We start from the raw sequence: 18,951 nt of genomic DNA, 5'->3' as shown, positions 1-18,951 counted from the left end.
ATATTGACAATGGGTTGAGTGCAGAGGACTCTTGTATGTGTCCACATGCAAAGTTTACATATAATAAAATGGGAATCTTGTGTCATTGGTTGAAGATGGCCATATACAATGTTGATGCTTTGCTTGAGAAGATTGCATCTATTAAATGGGTTGTTCCCCTCGAAATTAGCTTTTGATATGATATAGAGAGTAATATTCTGAGATTATTTGCAGTAGGTTTTAATTTTTTATTATTTGTGGTTATTGAGTTATTTAGCCTTTTATTCAGCAGTTCTTATTTGCAATTTCAGCAATCCTGTTGCTAGGGTCCAAATCACTGTAGCAACTGTGCATTGATATGAATAAGAGACTGGAATATGAATAGGAGATGGTCTGAATAAAAATATGAGTGAGAAAAAGTAGAAATAACAATAAAGTGGTTATTTATCAAAGTCCGAATTTATCTCAATATTTTCTGCTACAAACTCCGACCAAATCCGCTCAGGTTTTTTTGCGCTTATTTATTATTACATTTTCCCGAAAATTTGCTTTGCGGGAAAAAATCTAATTTTCATGTTTTTTATGGGTTTTTCACACGAAAACTTTGGGGTATTGCACAAACTCAGCGCACATCAAAAAGTCATTGGGACTTTTCCCATTTACTTATATGCAACTTCAACAGGTCTGAGATGCAGATGCTTATTTTCAGATTCTGTCCAGATTCAGACTATTCCATCGGGGTTTAATAAATTCCGAAAAATTTGTGATTTTTAAGTCTGATTTTATAAAAAAAAATCAAAAAATGTTTGCATTTGAATTTTAGTAAATAACACTTTAATGTGTAACCTTACAGAACATTTGTACTTGATGGGGGCAGTGACTCCCATTTGAAAACTGGAAAGAGTCAGAACTGCCTTTACTTTTATTCAATAGAAATTGCTTCAAAATTGTGAAAAGCCTATACGTACCTGGGCATTTATAAAAGATAGAAGTGAATATAAAAATATTTACTTGTTTTTCTATGTATTGTTGGCAGTTCAGGTCCCAGTGAATCAAAGAGTTCTTGGAAAAAAAAATCAATATTTGTCTGTACTTAATGTGCCTCACAGTTGAGGAACATTCATAAGCTGTTGAGTTAAGAGGCAAGTAATCAATGTGTTTAAGAATACTAAATAAAGCATCCAACTTGCCCATCAATACCTTTCTACAAGTTTCTATGTGAAATCCAAGAGAAAGAATTACGATGGTACAATATAAAATCATAGCACAAGAAAGGTTTATTGTTAGATAAAAGCTTTTATGAACACATTTGTACCTTGTGAAATCTTCTAGTTTATTGCTGCTGAAAAAAGTTTCATGTGATATCCATGGAGTTTTAGTACTGTTTGTGGCTGGAGCAATTGATCATAATATTTATGCCAGAAGCATAGAATTGTGACCATGCGAAGGGTTGAGAAAGATAAAGATAGAAAGTGATTGATGAGCTGGGCAGGTGGGGCGTAGTGATGAGTGAATCTGTTGTAAAATTCGCAAAACGCATTTTACGTGAATTTTTAAGCGCACAACAATTTCTTCTTACTCCAAATGCATTAAAGTCAACGTCTGTTTTCTCTTGTTGCGACTTTTTTGTCTCTGCAACTTTTTTGTCCAAATGCATTGAGTCCATGGGCGTTTCTTCTTCTGGCGAGTTTTTCTTCTTGGCAACAATTTTGTCTTGACAACGTTTTTGTCACGGCAAAATTTTGCCTGGCAAAAACATTTGCTCATCACTAGTGGGGAGGGATTTAGACAGAATGTGTTGGGGCAGGTAAGCAGGGTTGGACTGGGGGGCTCACCAGGGCTGCTGTTGCAGGGCCCCCGTCCGGGTCCCCTGCCAAGCCACTCCCTTCCCATATGGGCACAACTTGTATTTGACAGAACCAGCGGCAAGAAGATTAACGAAGATAACAAGACTGGGTCAATGGGGCCCACCGGGTTTTTTCCTGGTGCCCCGCTGGCCCAGTATGACCATGCAGGTAAGAAAGAGAGATTTAGTACAGATATGGGATCCATTTTGATCCTAAGTGTAACAGGTGTATGGGTCAGGGGTACTCCCAATCTTCCTCTTGTTACTGGCTACTGTTGTTAAGACCTGGGCAAGGGGTATAACTCCCAGCAACTCCTGGTAGGCACTGATATTATTTGACTCTGTATCTTCAGGTGGGCCCTCACATATGAAATGGAGGAAGGGATACCACTCTGGTATGGGCACACAGCATTCACTCTTTCTCAAATAGCTTTGGGTGACAGTGGTAGGGATGTAGCGAACTGTTCTGCTCGAACTAGTTCGCGCGAACTTCGACCGTTCGCGTCCGCCGAATGTTCGCGAACGTTTGGGTACGTTCGCATTTTGAGTTCGCGTTCGATTCGAATACAAGTCGTTCAACCATTCGACCATTCGAATTCCTTCGACCGCTAAAATCGAACGATTTCCATTCGTTCAAACGATTGTAAGCATTCGATTCAATGAAAAGCATTCGATCGAATGGCTTCGATCGTTCGATTCGAATGAAAATCCTTCGATCGAATGATTAAAATCCTTCAATCGTTCGAATCGAACGATTTTAGCGGGTGTTCGAAGTTCGCGAACTGTTTTTGCCGGTGTTCGCGAACGGCTTTCGCGAACACCAAATCGGCAGTTCGCTACATCCCTAGACAGTGGTTCCTAAAAACAATGAATCAATTTATTTAACAGAGGGTACGCTTCATGATGCCAATCTCTTCCAATTCGCAGGGTGTGCTCTGTTGGTATAATAATCAAGTGGCACCATGACAGTTATATGTAAATTACTCCCAATCTTTCTTTGTTCCTCCACCAAGTTTCTCAGTGGGTAGTATTGCCTGCCTCATGGTCACCAACCCCCCATCCATTGTGGAAGCCAACAGAGGTGTATAACTTCAGGATCTACCTAATCCTGAGCCTGACCACTCGGGTCCCTATAATGGCAGCAGATGTGCTGCAGGGCACGAACCCCTTACTAAACTCCTTGTTAGAGCCTTAGCTGCTCACAAACTTTCCTGATCCTAACTGTCACTCCTTGAGTGACCTATAACAATGTCTGTCCTGACACTTAATTCTCCTATATTGAGGTCTGCCTCCACCTCAGGCCCTGACAGCAACACCCCACTTCCTCCAGCTAGTGGTGCACTTGAAAGATGCAGAGCACTTACCCTCCTGCATAAGATCTAATTAACCCTTATTGAAGACATGTTTAAATGATTGTTTAGGAGACTGAAAGTGTTGAGATCCAAATAACAGAAATATCCCTTATCTGGAAAAACCCAGGCGCAGAAAATTTTGGATAACCGTTGAAAAGTTTGTGAAATAGTGAAATGTCAATGAAATTGCAAGTTCCTACAACACATACTTATTCACTTATGGTTGTTATGCTTCTGTTTTCCCCTAAACTGCTGTGCCCATCTTTCCTTTATTGTGAATTGCAGTGAGATGCGCATTGTTCAGAAATATTCACAAATGAGATGATTGTGTGCGTGAGCATGGCCCCTGGATGTGGTGGTTGTGCGTGAATAAAGTGTTGCTGCTAATTTTGCAAACATAAATTAGAATGCAAATTCTGTTTTTCCACATATTGGTGTAGCAATATGCGATTATGCTATATTTAAAAAGCTCTAAAGGACAACCCCAGCGTGAATAAACACTTGCAATTATGTTTGCACATTAAAGATACCAGTCTAATAAACACGCGCCCAGCAATAGGGATGTAGCGAACTGCCGATTTGGTGTTCGCGAACGCCGTTCGCGAACACCGGCAAAAAATGCGAACGTTCGCGAACAGTTCGCGAACTTCGAACACCCGAAGGATTTTTCATTCGAATCGAACGTTCGAAGGATTTTAATCGTTCGATAGAAGGATTTTCATTCGAATCGAACGTTCGAAGGATTTTAATCGTTCGAAAGAATGGAAATTGTTCGATTTTAGCGGTCGAATGGTCGAATGGTCGAACGATTTGTATTCGAATCGAACGCGAACTCAAAATGCGAACGTTCCCAAACGTTCGCGAACATTAGGCGGACGCGAACGGTCGAAGTTCGCGTGAACAAGTTCGCCGGCGAACAGTTCGCTACATCCCTACCCAGCAAATATGTTCAATCTGAATCATTCTGCGCTGCGCAAAGTTTATGAATGAATCAAAATTAGAGTTTTTAGATTACATTTTTAGATACATAGATAATAAACACGGTCAAACTCTAGCAGAGGTTTGCAAAACATTTGCCACACGCAAATCTGTGATATAATTTTCTTGTCCATAGTCTTGATACCTAGTACACATGACTTCTCTGACTGATGACATTTTACACTTTATATAGTTAATATATATTGAATTGTTTAGGAATATGATTAGGAATAAAATGATCAGTCACTGTGGGCATATGAAAGATCTCCAGTTCACAATGTACAAGAGCAAACTGCATTAGGAACAGCAACAACATGTATGTCCTTTTTGTACCTTAAAATGAAATTAGACTGGGGACCTCGTTGACCCGTATGTTAAGGATGTTCTGAATGTATTCGTCTAATAACCCATTGCTCAGTATTTTTCCAAATTCAGGTTCAGTCATAGCTTTTTAGATAATTGCACTTCTCTGCTACAGAGTACAAGTAGAAAAGTACAGGAGAAAAGCTTTAATTTCTTATTCAAAAATATGGTCCATCTTTTGATCATATATTTTTTTTCCACAATGTATTATTGCAAAAAACATGTTTGGTTTAGTGATATTCGCTTACAATAGTGAATAGTCACCTACAACTTAGAGAACAAAAGCAAAGATCTGATTGCTATGGGCAATAATAAATTAATAAATTTGCCCCCTTTGTATTTGAATGACAATTAAACATGTGGCTAATATCTGACAATGGATTTACTCCTGGAATGGCAGCACCATTGGTTGAAACCACAGCTCTCTTGCAGAAATGGTGTTTACGATTGGCGTTGGCTGAAATATGATATATTTAACTTTTGATTAGTGGCGAAGATTAGATATCACTCACACGTACTCATCAAAGACTCATCATGGACATTCCAACAATAAAAACATTTTTATAAGATGCATCCCTATACTTGAATAGGTATAGCTTAAACACTGTATAGTGTTCAGTTATATTCATGCATCTCTGATATGACATAACTATAATTTATTGTTTCTAGAAACCATGAAGCCAAAGAACCATATTGGTTAGGGTGAGAAGGTTAAAAGGAGCCATAAAGCTTTGCATCAGCGCACGCACTGTTTGGATGCGGCAAAAAACTATGTGCGTCTCAGTCTGACCCTGTTAAAGTCCGACCCTGTTAAAGTCCGATGGTATGAAAACTCTGAATCTGAAAACCCGGCATCTCAAAGCTCTCGGGTCCTGTATTAGTCAATGGGGAAGGTCCCAGTGTCTGTGCTGCTGTCAGTACCGATGTCCGATGATTGCAGGGATTTTGGCCCGAAAAGTCCGAAAAATTGGTGTTTTTTGGCGGAAAAGTTTGCATTTTTTTCCCTAACCTATTTTTTTGAATGATAAATAAGGTCCATTCGGGAATTCGGAGTTGCTTGGATTTTTATCTTAGAAATACCGAGATAAATTCGGAGCTTCATAAATAACCCCCTAAGACAACTAAAAATAATTTACACATTGATTAAACCTAATAGGATAATTGTGAATCCAATAAGGATTAATTATATCATAGTTTGGATCAAGAACAAGCTACTGTTTTATTATTACAGAGAAACAGGAAATCATTTTTAAAAATTTTAATTATTTGATTAAAATGGAGTTTATGGTAGACTGGCTTCCCAGAATTCCAAATTTTCTGGATAACGGGTTTTCAGATAATGGATCCCATACCTGTACATAGCATGACTAATAATATAAATTACCTGCTGTATTTCCCCTTCATTATATATGTATTGTATAACATTTCTACTTGTTCGATATTTTGACAATCAATGAAAGAACCAACTAAGATCTGAATGTCAAAATGATTGCTATGCAGAATTATGATTCCAGTACCTAAAATATATTTAAAAACGTGTTAGAATAACACTTCAGACTAACAGAAGAAAATCAGAGATGCTCTGTTCCAATGATAAATGAATTGTTGTGTACAAAGCTGAATGCTGGGGACTTTAATCAGAGTTGGGATAAATAGGACATGGATAAAACATCAAGAAATGAGGATTCAGCTCAAGGAATAACCTTTGTGTCATTATGTGATACCAACTGATCCAAACAAGAATTTGTCACTATCTTTGGGCGATGGCACGTGAGGCTATTCCGAGCATTGGTCAGGCAATTGTTGCTCTGTAACATGGTCATGATGAAGGTTTTACCAGTACGAACGCCATTGGTTCTTTATGTAAAAATGCCATGATGAATTTTCAGAGCTGAGTGTTCCTATGAAGACTGGAAACCTCTATGAACATGTAATGAGCAGCTTCATTTAGATGGTGAGATCATGAGATGGTTATTATGATGGTATTTCTAATCAGTACAATTGTGGGTCAGAAATACTTGCCAATCCATAACCAGAAGCAATGAATAAGGTGGTAATGACAATGTTCTGGTTGACCAAATGGTGTTTAAGCAGACCACAAGTGATGATGATAATGGCAGTAGAACTTCTCACATGGAGTATTGTCTCCTCCTTTGAGTGTTCTGTGCTGACCTCCAATGGATTGGCAATATACAAAGGAAGGACAAGAGCTCCATGCAATAGTTGACCTGACACAATGGGACATATTTATCAAGGGGTGAATTTCAAATTTGATTTCGAGTTTTTTATTGGCCGAATAGGTCCATTTTCAATCGAATAGGTACGAATTGAAGTAATAGCGCATTCAATCGAATTTGAATCAAAGTTTTTCCCAATTGACTCCAAATAGGTTATAGGAGGTCCCCATAAGCTAAAACAGCAATTCGACAGGTTTTAGATGTGAATGGTCGATTTTTTAAAGAGACAGTACATGATAAATTTCGATATTCAAATTTTTTACATTTTTTCAAATTTGAATCAAATTTGGACTATTCCCTAGTGGAAGTACACAAAAAATTAGCTAAAAATTCAAATTCTTTGAATTCGAAAATTCACCTCGACCTTTGATAAACCTGCCCCAACATGTATTGGATGAAGCCCTTGGTAAAGAGCTTTGAAACGGCTTCGGAATGACATCAACATTACCAAGTAATCTTTTAATGTCATATTTTTTATATTTTGTATAAAGCAATGTGATAGTATCTTCTTTTTAATCACCTTTTGGATATTTATTATTGATTTAGCAAAATCACTGAATAATTGCAATAAACCCTATAAAAGAATAATCAGGAGAGATGAAAAGTGTGGTCTCTGTTGATGCTGGGAATGACAATAATTCGTCCACTATCATGCACAGTAATACATGTATTTATTTTACATTGCAATGGTTGCTGTGTGTCAAATAGGAATGTTTTAATGCAGATACACAAACAACCCCTCCATATATGCTGTATTCCATCTTATCATGTTCTTTGTAAATAAACAAAACATTCCTGTCATCAGCTTCATTTCATGGCGAGAACAGACCTTTTCATAAATTGCATTTCATGGCTCTAACCTTTCCTCTTTCAATGTTATCTGATGCTTTAAATGATTTCATGATGTCTATACCTTTTGCAATGTTACATAAAACTGCTGGCCATTGATTATAGTAAAACAAACATGAATTCTATGTTTTCTATATGACAGTATCCCCTTGACTCCTTAGACAATGCTAAAAATGTTCAGCACACTGACATTGAGATCCTTTTATGAAATGTTTGTCAAAGATCTTCCAAGTATAAGTAGAAGATTAGTGAGTGGTGGCCCTTATAGTCTATATACAGTATATATATACAGTAATTTCCTTTTTCATTCATTGCACATTAAAGAATTAACATTTAAACAAATTTATCATTCATGTAAAATGACAGCGAAACCAAAGGAAATCTTTTACCTTGGGATCCATGGCTAAATGTTTCTTTTTATTGACACTGCGTCGACTTCGGGATGTGGTGATTCCATTTCCGTAAAAATGGTATAAACTTTGGGAAAAAGGTAGCTGAGAAAGAACAGAAAGAAAATGATATGAATTACTTCATTTTCATGTACATATAGGGGCAGATTTACAAAATTCGAGTGAAGAATTCGAATGTAAAAAACTTCGAATTTCGAAGTATTTTTTGGGTACTTCGACCATCGAATTGGTTAAATTCGTTCGAATTCGAGCGATTCGAACGATTCGAAGTAAAAATCGTTCGACTATTCGACCATTCGATAATCGAAGTACTGTCTCTTTAAAAAATACTTCGACCACCTACTTCGGTAGATAAAACCTACCGAAGTCAATGTTAGCCTATGGGGAAGGTCCCCATAGGCTTGCCTGTGATTTTCCTTCGATCGTTGGATTCAAATCCTTCGAATCGTTCGATTCGAAGGATTTAATCGTTAATCGATCGATCGCAGGATTTGCGCAAAATCGTTCGATATTCGAAGTCGAACGATTTTAGTTAATTAACCCTCGATATTCGACTATTGATGAATCGGCCCCATAAAGTTTTGGTTAATATATGTTTTGAACCTAACATCAAAGAGTAATCACATTATATAATGTATATTCCTTAGTATCTGTAATTTCCGTTTTCAGACTATTAAATCTGCATTATAACATTTCATTTACACAAACAGACATACTTGTTGATATTGTATACTTTAATATTTTTTTAGTGAGGGGAAAATGACCAAGATTGTCCTATGGCTCATTGCCCTAAAGGTCTCACAGCTGTCTAAAAATGCTTAGTTTTACAGCTCAATCAGCATTTTCCTTAAGGGGATCTGAAGAATTGATGCTATATTTGAAAACATTTAAAGCTAGCGATGGGCGAATTTGCAGTGTTTCGCAAATTCACCACGAAATTCGCAAAACAGCGAAAAAATTTGCAAAACTGCACTGGCGTTTAGTTTTTGATGCCGGCGACATTTTTTTTTGGCGCCAGTATATTTTCTCTGCCATTTTTTTTTTATTCGCCGGTGGTGAATCGCGCAAATTTGACGCAAATTCGTGTCTGGCGAATAATTTCGCCCATCACTATTTAAAGCCAATATGCAGGGGTAGAAAAACAGAGGAAGCAAACCCTGTGTCACGTATGGTATCCCAAAACCCAGAACAGGTGCCAAGGTTCCAGTCATGGCGCACGCTTCTGCCCATAACAGCCGCCTTTTGCTCCAGGAGGAGCCCTTTGCTACTCGGATGCCACCAGGTTTAAAGTGAAAAAACCAAGGCAGAAGACTGGGCAGCCATGGGAATTGTAATGTGTACAGACCTATATTTGTGTCAAGGCCACAAAGGCCCGGGCCTAGGGCAAAAAAGATTTAGGGGAGGCATGCCACCCAGCCACATCCCTATGGTGCACTGGGGACTCAAAGCCCCCCAGTGCTCCTGTGCTTGAAAGTGCGCTTGTGCACACACACGGGTCCGGCGCTAGGACCATGCGGTGGCAGCGGGGGGCGTGCACACTTGAAGCGGCCTGCACTGGGACCATGCGGCCTTGGGGCACCGCTTCTCAAAATCTAGCCCTGAACATGTGACAGAAGGGATAAGAACAAAGTGTAGTCATACAACAGACCTGGGTCAAAACCAATCAGTCAGTGCAGTACAGAGTCAGGATTCAGCAGAGGTCAGGGACAGGCAGGGGTCAACAACGGGAAAGCTAGACAATAAGCTCACCCAGGAACTATCTGACAATAACCCTACATTTGGTGATGGGAAGTAGGACGTGGCGGCTTTAATTATTTGAATTTTGCATCAAGCGCGATGATGTCATGCACAATCCAAAACAAAAAGACACATGCGCCAAACCTGAAGAGGTTCCCGCCGCCCCACTAAACCCCCAGGTACCGTTGCACTTGCAGGGGGGCAACGAATGTAGAAAGCCCAGTGGGGCCCTAATTAAAGAGCAATTTCAATATGGGGCCTATTTACTAAAACTCGAATTTCTATTTTTTCACGAATCATAATTTTTTTCATTTACATTCATTATATTCAGAACTGTACCTAAACATGGAACTTAAAAATGTAAATGCATTTACCCCTGGGAAAATAATAGTAATAGTAATCATTAGTAATAGTAATAATACTGGAAATGATGGTACTAATTGAACATGGATCATTAAACCTTTCAGGAAGCATGTATGTGTGTCTATAATTTGTATGACTTATTTGTTGCCATCACACTGCTTCCTGTCATATTAAGTAGAATGAATGAAGTGACATTGGCCTGTGGCATTTAATAACTGCATGGAATTATTGTTGCATTGCATTATCGAGTCTCAGTTCAATTGCAATAGCAGAGCTTGGTTTAGAGGGGCATTGGGTATTGTTACTGAAGGTGGAAAGAACAAGAACAATGAACAAGATAAATAGCTGTTAGCTCTGCTATTCTGCAAGCAAGCCTCTTCAGCTTTTAGATTAATGTTCTGTAAAACAGTTCAAATCCTTCAGCAATAAGAATACACGTTATTGAAATGCAATTTGCAATATAAAAATCATTTTCTTTTGCTTCTCCCGTTCTTACTGGGTTTTTGAATTTTCTTCTTGATCAAATTAAAAATAACAAGCAACCCACTTAAAAGGGGTAAAATTACCCATTTATTAAGGAGCAGATTTACTAAGCTCGAGTGAATTTTCCAAGTTAAAAAAGTTCGAATTTCGAAGTAATTTTTTGGATACTTTGACCATCGAATCGGATACTACGACTTCGAATTTACTTCGTTTCGAAGTAAAAATCATTCGAATATTCGACCATTCGATAATCTAAGTACTGTGTCTCTTTAAAAAAAACTTCGACTTCATACTTGCCAAATTAAAGCTACCGAAGTGCAATGTTAGCCTATGGGGACCTTCCAGAGTACTTTTCTAAGTTTTTTTTGGTCGAATAAAAATCCTTAGATCGTACACTAAAATCGTTCGAATCGTTCGATTCGAACGATTTTTATTTGATCACAGGATTGCCAAATTTTTCTGAAAAAACTTCTAATTCGATATTCGAATTCGAAGTTTTTTAATTCGATGGATCGAATTTTAGAAGTTTTTTGTACTTCGAAATTGGACCCTTGATAAATCTGCCCCTAAATGTAATGACAACTTTTAACTTGTCATAGTAATTTCTCTTGTTAAATTAAGCAGTAAAGGGACCTAAATAAGGTGTAGGAAGTAAAGTAAGGGACATGAAAGACAAACTGTGATGACTGTCGAAAAAAAAAAAATGAACAAAACCACTGTAAAATTTACAAATTCCAGTGGAGTCAATGGTTGTGTTTTGGTGGAGATTTTTCTCATGCCATATGTATTGGAGTCAAAAAGCTTTTTTACATTTTTTTTCACATGTGAAAAATGCATTATTTTCTCGTGAAAAAAAAAACCCAATCAAAATTCAAGCGCAGATTGATGAAAATTGAGAACGTATCCATACCAAGGGGCCATTTAGTTGTTGAAAATCACCTCTTTGGTTTAATATTATTTTGGACTGCTATAACTCACTGTCACTGTACTGTTCACTGTACAAGAAACCCAATGTCCAGAAAACTTTGAAGGTCATTTCCTACTGAGCCCATTTTAAAGGGGATCCGTCACCCAAAAAAAATATTCCAAATCCTATTTTATCATGTTAGTCAAGCAAAATGAACTTTAATTACACTATATAAATTATTTGAATCTTGTTTCCATCAGTCTGGGAATTCATAATTATAGCAAGCAGCCAGGAGACATTTTGTGGACACTGTTATTAAGACAAGCCTTCCATCATCTCAGAATCTTGTTTGTGCACCAGAATGGGGGACCTGATGTCCATCCCCATGCACTGACTACACAATTAAATGGTTAAGAGAACGGGGGAATGTGGGGAGAGCAGTGACAACTAGGAAGTGCTGAATGGAAATTGAAAGTAATTGCTTGCCCTGCCGCTATAACTAAGGCATAGGGGAGGGGCGGGAAATATTTGATTGACAGCTGAGATTTGTAAATTAGTTTACAACAGCTATGAATGCTTTAATAAAAAAAAATTTGGATTTCATGTTTAATTTGAAAAGGAATTTTATTATAAAACTTATGTCTGGGTGACAGGTTCCCTTTAAGTAAATAATTAAATGTTTTAACTATTTTATTTCTCTCTAATAATAAAACAGTTCCTTGTACTATGCTGCAGCAATTCATATTGGTAACAAAAAATGGGTTTATTTAGGGGGTTATTTATCAAAGGTGAATTTTGTGAGGTTTGTGAGGTTTTTTCTACCTCGATTAAACTCACAACTCGAATGTTTGCTTATTTATGAAAAACATGAATGTGAAAAACTCGAATGATTACAATCAGGGGGGAAATCTTGAATACTTGAATCCATTGAGGCATTGGCGGAAAAAAACTCGAATACCGTGATTTGATCGAGTTTTTGACTGCAAACCATCAGAAAAAAAAACAGAAAAACATGAAGGCAAAAAAAATCTGCAAATGGTTCAAGGGACCTCTGCCATTCTACATGACCTCAACAGGTTTTAGCTGAAGTATTTTTGGATTCAGGCTTTTTGCAGCTTTGGTGCAGAATAGTATCGAAAGAAAATTGTTTTTTTATTAAAACTACACTAGAAAAATTCTATTTTTTGGGAAAAACACAACTCGGCCTTAAATAAATTACCCCCCTAATATTTAAATGTTGTTAAGCAGAATTGAGATAAAGCGATCTAAATAACAGAAAAAAAACCCTTATCTGGAAAACCACAGGTCCCTAGGACTCCAGATAACATAAAAAATGATGATAAGAAAATATGATAATTTCCCCCAACACGACTAATACTTTACATAATGCTGAGAGCATTTTAGGAAAAATATACACAGTATTATTCTACATTTTTTAGTTTTAATATTTTCATTGAATTGCTTTTTAGAATACATTTATATTGTGTAATGTATTACATTTGATTTATTGGCTGCCATGTAAAATATTAATTTATGAACAATTAAATATTATAAAATATTCAGTTTTTTCTTTTCTTTGCTTCCGCTGAACTTTCTTATACCTCCCTCCTTTTTTTAATTGAAATGTAGAACATCAGATAAAATTGAAGTAAATGTCTTCAAAGTGAATGCTGAATGATTTTTTTTACAGTGGAGGAATAAATCTTTAAAGAAAGGTTTAATGTTAAATTTGTGTGAAATATTTTTTATTAGTATTAATACAGTACCAATGTGTGCACAGAACTCCCCTATTATCAAGGCCAAGTTACCTTAATATTATAAAACTAGGGTGCATAAAGTACCTATATAAAATGGAAAAAAAAAGTTTGATCTTCTGAGAACCATGAGTGAGAGATTAAGAATAATATATGGCTTCTTAAATCAATTTTAATATTTGTAGATTTTTCTAAGATACAATTTCTGAATTTTATAGCTAATAGGTTATACAGAACAACATGGGAATGTGACAGTTTTTTTTCCAACTACAGACTCTTCTCTTTACCTGGCTTTAATTATGGCAATTATACTATATTGTGCAGAAAAGATCCAGTCCTCATTATATTTTGCTTAGCTCAATTGTCGCCAAGCAACACACATTGATGCTGCCCTTTAATTTCCTGGTGGTAGCTTTTGGTAAGTTTGTATTATTTATCACTTTCTCGTAAAGACAAGGTTTAAACTGCGTCTTTCCATCTGACTAATGAGACATCTCATGTTGCTATCTCTTCTTCATCTTGCAAAAGAACATTTTGCAAGACCTACATTGTCTTTACTGGCAGGCTATCAATTAAACTCAGTTACAACTAGAAACATTTTTTAATAATATATCATAAGCTTTTTTAGTGCAGTGGCATTTTTTTTATTCTGGCTATTTGATGAATGCTTATCTTTTTCATTCTATATCATCAAAATTGTATAGTAACTGATCTAACCCAATGAACGTGTGAGCACCTGGGTTATGATGGGGTATATTTATCAAAGAGTGAAGTTAATAGTGAAGTTCCGCCACTAGAGTGAAATTCCACCACTCTCTATTCATTTCTATGGGATTTTTATAGGCGTATTTATCAAAGGGTGAACTTTCACTTTCACCCATTGATAAATACGCCTTTCAAAATCCCATAGAAATGAATTGAGAGCTGCGGAATTCCACTCTAATGGCGGAACTTCACTCTTTGATAAATTTACCCCATAGACATTCAGATGGGGGTCATCATTTAGCTTGTTTTTATATTTCTTTCTCTTTGTTCAAATAATTCCTGCCAACATACATTTCTCTCTGTCTATCTTTTTCAATCTTGACCAGCTATATAAAGTTTAAAAACTGTTGTTTGCAAAGTTTTTGCTCGTAGTGAAGCCCTGAAAAAGCTCTGCATAGATGAAGAGAACATACATTGGCCGGCAAAATTTGGACACCACTAACATACTGTATAAAGGTATGAGACCTGGGGGTTTTTTTGGATATGGGATTGTTCCATAATTTGATCTCCATATTAAGGGCTGATTTATTAAAAATCGAGTTGGTGTTCTTTTCTCAATTTTTTTTCTCGTCTAGGTTTTTTGATAAATTTTCACTTAAATCTACTAAAGAATCTCTCATAACTAGAGGTTTCTGGGCCCCATAGAAAATTAATTTTAGGCTCCCCAACAAAACCAGAGATTGTCCTTTTTTTACCAATATATATGTTGAAATTGCTCATACCTCATGGGCCCCCCTGAAGATGCAGGGTCTGCTTCCTCTGTAGTTATGCCCCTGCCTCATATAAGAATGAATTATATCTTAGTTGAGGGTCACATACAAGATTTTATTATTACAGAAAAAAAAATTATTAAAAATTTTAATTATTTGATTAAAATGTAGTCTATGGGAGACGGCCTTTCCATATTTCAGAGCTTTTTAGATAACAGATATTGGACTAGATTCAATTCAGTGAGAAAAAGATCTCTTGTGGTTTATCATGTGGAAAGTCATGGACAAAATTATAATTCGAGGAAACTTTTCTCCAAATTCAGTTCCACTTCAATAAAGTCTTCAAATGATAAACAGTGAGATAAATCGAATTGCATCTCTATTTCAAATTGCACTTTAAAAGATATATGGAGAGGCATAATATCACAGTATTGTATAGGAAGACAAGCATTATCTTGTACAGAATCAGGTTACAGCTGTTTTCTTTGTTTTTTATAAATGGCCAATATGCAACACAATGTGAGTCATTAACTAAATGCAGACAGCCCTTAGATCACCGTGACTGTGCCAGTCATTTAACCTTGTAGTAATGGATACTGCCAGTTCATTTGCAAGCAAAACCTCATTACAGTGTACACAAGACCTTTAGCCTGAGAGATCCAGAAACATGTCTCAGTTTATATAGATTCCATTTGCAACAGCCGAACCTTTCAGAAATCCAAAAAAAATGGAAAAATGCTACTTTTTGCAGCTATTTGAGTAAAAATGTTGATCTAAATTAAAGTGCAAACATCCAACAGAGGAGGAAAGATTAAAATAGAAAATACGGGCAAATGTGGGTGAAAAAACAAAGTAGCCCATGCCATTATAATGGAAATACAGAGTATCAGTAGAAGAAAGTGCTCAGACGAATATAAGTCAACCTCTCTATTTCTTTCAGCCAATGCATTCAGTTTGGTATTTGAAAATTAGACTTTTGAAACCCCAAACTTTTTGCAACACTCGTTTTCTAGCTGTAATTTAATTATGACATAAGGAAAAGTAACGTTTGCCAATGGTTTTGCCAGTAAAACTTTAAACCTAAGGATGTTATAGCAAAATAATAAGGAAAAAATTCAAGAAGCTCAAATGTGGCTCATTTTCTATTATCTAACCATCAAGGGTTTTCTGTTGGATTTTACCTACTCCAGGGAAATATCTACACTGACTTGGGTTTATTAAATCTGTTTGTAAAAGCAATAATCAAACTTATTTACTTCTGCATTGGCTGTTGATTTCCTGTAAAATCTGGTTTCCTCTGAACAAGGCATGATTGACATTAGGCCACACTTCCTTCTAGTGTTTTAAGAAGGTCCAATCTTGCTATAGGAAGGATCAGGGTTGGAAGGTCTATCCTGCATGCTGTTTTAAAAAAGGCTAGGTAGTTTGAGGTGTTGAGCCTTTACTAGTAAAAATGCTAGGAATCATTGTGTGTTGCTTACTAGTTAGTGTAATGCAAAATGTACATTTGATGTGAGATTCAGACTCAGAAATGCTCACAGGCACAACGACTGAAGGCAGGGAGAAGTCCATGTCTCTTCTTGCTGTTGTTGATGTAAACTGCAGTAATTCTTGGAGACAGGATTAATGTAACCCAATAAGTACTTTATTAATGGGATTTCAAGTCTATTTATTCACTTTTTAGTCCCCTGGAAAACATAAAATCAGGGTTTGACTTATCTTTGACAGGGTAGAGCAAATTTTTTGAGGCCCCCAAAATGTCTAGAGGTTGACCTGTTTTGCCAATCTTAATTGAAATTGTATAGTAATTAGGGCCTCATGGGGACCTTATACCTCCTCGGTCCCCCTGCAGCCGCAGGGTCTGTTTCCTATGTAGTTACGTCTGTGCTGAAACTTATCATGTGCTCGGAATATTGCTTTTCTCCAAACAGATGGAGCATTAATACTTGGAGCTCCAACTGTTTCTATCCATAGGTGCTTTTTCATGATGAGCAAATTAAATTCGCCAGGCGCGAATTCGCGTCGAACGCCCGCGTTTCACAGCCAGCGAATAAATTCACGAAACTGCGATGAAAACCCTGCCAAGTCAAAAAATGTTGGGCACATGTCAGAATAGTCGCGCGCATAAAAATTTCGGCTCATCAAAATTATTCGGACACCCATTAACTTTCAATACATGTGGACAAAATAGGGGCGCATATAAAATTTATGTCAAATACAAAGGCAATAACAAACATAGACACTTCTAATGCCTGTTATCTTTGTTCCCCATACCCAGACAGGTGGCAGCGTAAGAATTATGTACTGCCGAATTATGTGACCTAAAGGAAGCATGAAAATTAAATTTAGAAAACAAAAAAGATAATATATCCTAAATTAAACTTGTTAATGAAAGATATGTCAATATATATCTATGCCTGGTAAATTATCTTATAAATGAATAAGTAACCCTTCTCTCTATTAACTGCAAGGATAGCTTCTCAGGGAATGTTCAACATCTAATTATTACAGTACCAGCCTGAGAATAAAATGCCCGTTAGCAGAATTATTTACAAGAAAGAGATCAGACCTGATATGTAGCCTTCAGATTGCTAAAGAGAGAATGAGCTACCCATTCCCCTATACAATGAGATGAGGCCAATGATTAAACCAGAGAAAGGATCAAAAAGGTCATCTCGTTTTCTAACTTCAGTAAACCTGTATGTTCTCTAAAGCTAATTTTGAATGCAGTGGGGGAAACATGTTTCGAAAAAAGCATGTAAGGCTGCCAAATGCTCAGATTTTTTATTACTATAGCAATTAGCCTATTTTTAAAATTTCGTTTTCAAAATGTATTTATTTATTTTTAGTCTTTATACTAATATTTAAACTTTCTACTTGTTTATACTTGCTTTCTGCAGTTGCATCCTCTCATTCAGTGGTTCCCAAAATGTGCGACTGCCCCACTGTGGGTACTTGAAGCAGTGAAAGGTGGGCTCAGTCCAAAGGCCAGTAACAATGAGAAATGGGGAGAATGGTCATTTGCTTTCTTAGATATTATTGAAAGCCCAGCTTGGAGTGAATATGTATTGGCTTTCTGACATATTCTTCAAACTATGACTGATATACCAACATTTTCCTATTATTATTAATATTATTATTATTAATAACGTATTTTTAGAGTGCCGACATATTCCATAGCACTATAGAATAAATGCGTTTATACAAAGAACATACAGAATTACATACATTGAGACCAGTAACAAAAGGTGAAGAGGGACCAACCCAAAAGCTTGCAATCTAAAAATTCCTGAACTTATTTCATGAGCTGAAAGGGGCTAAAAGGGGCACTGCCCAAAGGTTGGGCCTTTAAGTGGTGCTTGAACTAAAAACGATTGACAAACACTTTTCTAGGTGGAGATGATTGCTATGATTCTGTGGACGTATTAAATGACTTTTAAGCACACACAGAATGTACAGTAGATCCTTCCTTGAGCAGCCTGCATGTCCTTCTGTCAATTCGCATAGTGTGTGCTCCTTTCATCTTCCCCTTCGAGTGCTTTTTTGCCAAATTTCCTTTTGTTCATTCTAGCTCAGTTCATCAGCATTGCAGAAGCACTTACAGGCAAAGAGAGACTTTCAAAATTAAAAAAAATATATATATAATATTATAAAAATAATATGTTCAGGATGTTCTCTACTATAGTCAGTTACACGGCTCCCAGCCCCCATCCGCCTACAGATACGTTACGCTACTGTGGTGGAGTAGGAAGGCAAAAAACATACACCCTTGATGTTACCAGCTATTTAATTGGCTTTGAGTTCCATTTTTTGTTTTCTGTTGATTGCTATTTATTGCCTGTATAGAGTATCAATAACAGTGAGAATAATTGTACATTTAAACATCTCTCTACGTCCAAAAGTTTTTCTTTAATCAGCAAAGCCGTACCGGTAACAAATGTTAACATAGTTTCATGGTTAATACAGAATCTAAAACATAATATAATAACAAATAACAAAATTAAAAACCAATATTTTCTTTGCAGCGAAAAGTGCAATAAAAATCATTCCGGTCATTCAAATCAAGTGTGCACTATTGAAACATGCCGACATCTAAATACTGTGTCAATTCTCACTACTCACTTAATTCTCATTGACTAAACATAGAACCTGAAACAAACAATATTAAGAGTTTATGTACAGTAAATGAGACACTTCCCACCTGGCCTTCCAGTTACA

The 18,951-nt window shown here is 36.6% G+C and overlaps 1 protein-coding gene across 1 annotated transcript in view; it reads right to left on the bottom strand.

The window, feature by feature from the left end:
• The window catches only part of pcsk2.L (proprotein convertase subtilisin/kexin type 2 L homeolog), an 84,879-nt gene that overhangs the window by 39,545 nt on the left and 26,383 nt on the right, over positions 1 to 18,951 (bottom strand). The window contains 1 exon segment of the mRNA NM_001085666.1: positions 7,994 to 8,098. Coding sequence (NP_001079135.1) covers positions 7,994 to 8,098 — 105 coding nt within the window.

The sequence above is a fragment of the Xenopus laevis genome, chromosome 5L (genome assembly GCF_017654675.1).
Source record: "Xenopus laevis strain J_2021 chromosome 5L, Xenopus_laevis_v10.1, whole genome shotgun sequence".
Classification (NCBI taxonomy): Eukaryota; Metazoa; Chordata; class Amphibia; order Anura; family Pipidae; genus Xenopus; species Xenopus laevis.
Note: the sequence above shows the minus strand (reverse complement) of the source record. Positions and strands in the feature narration are given on the sequence as shown.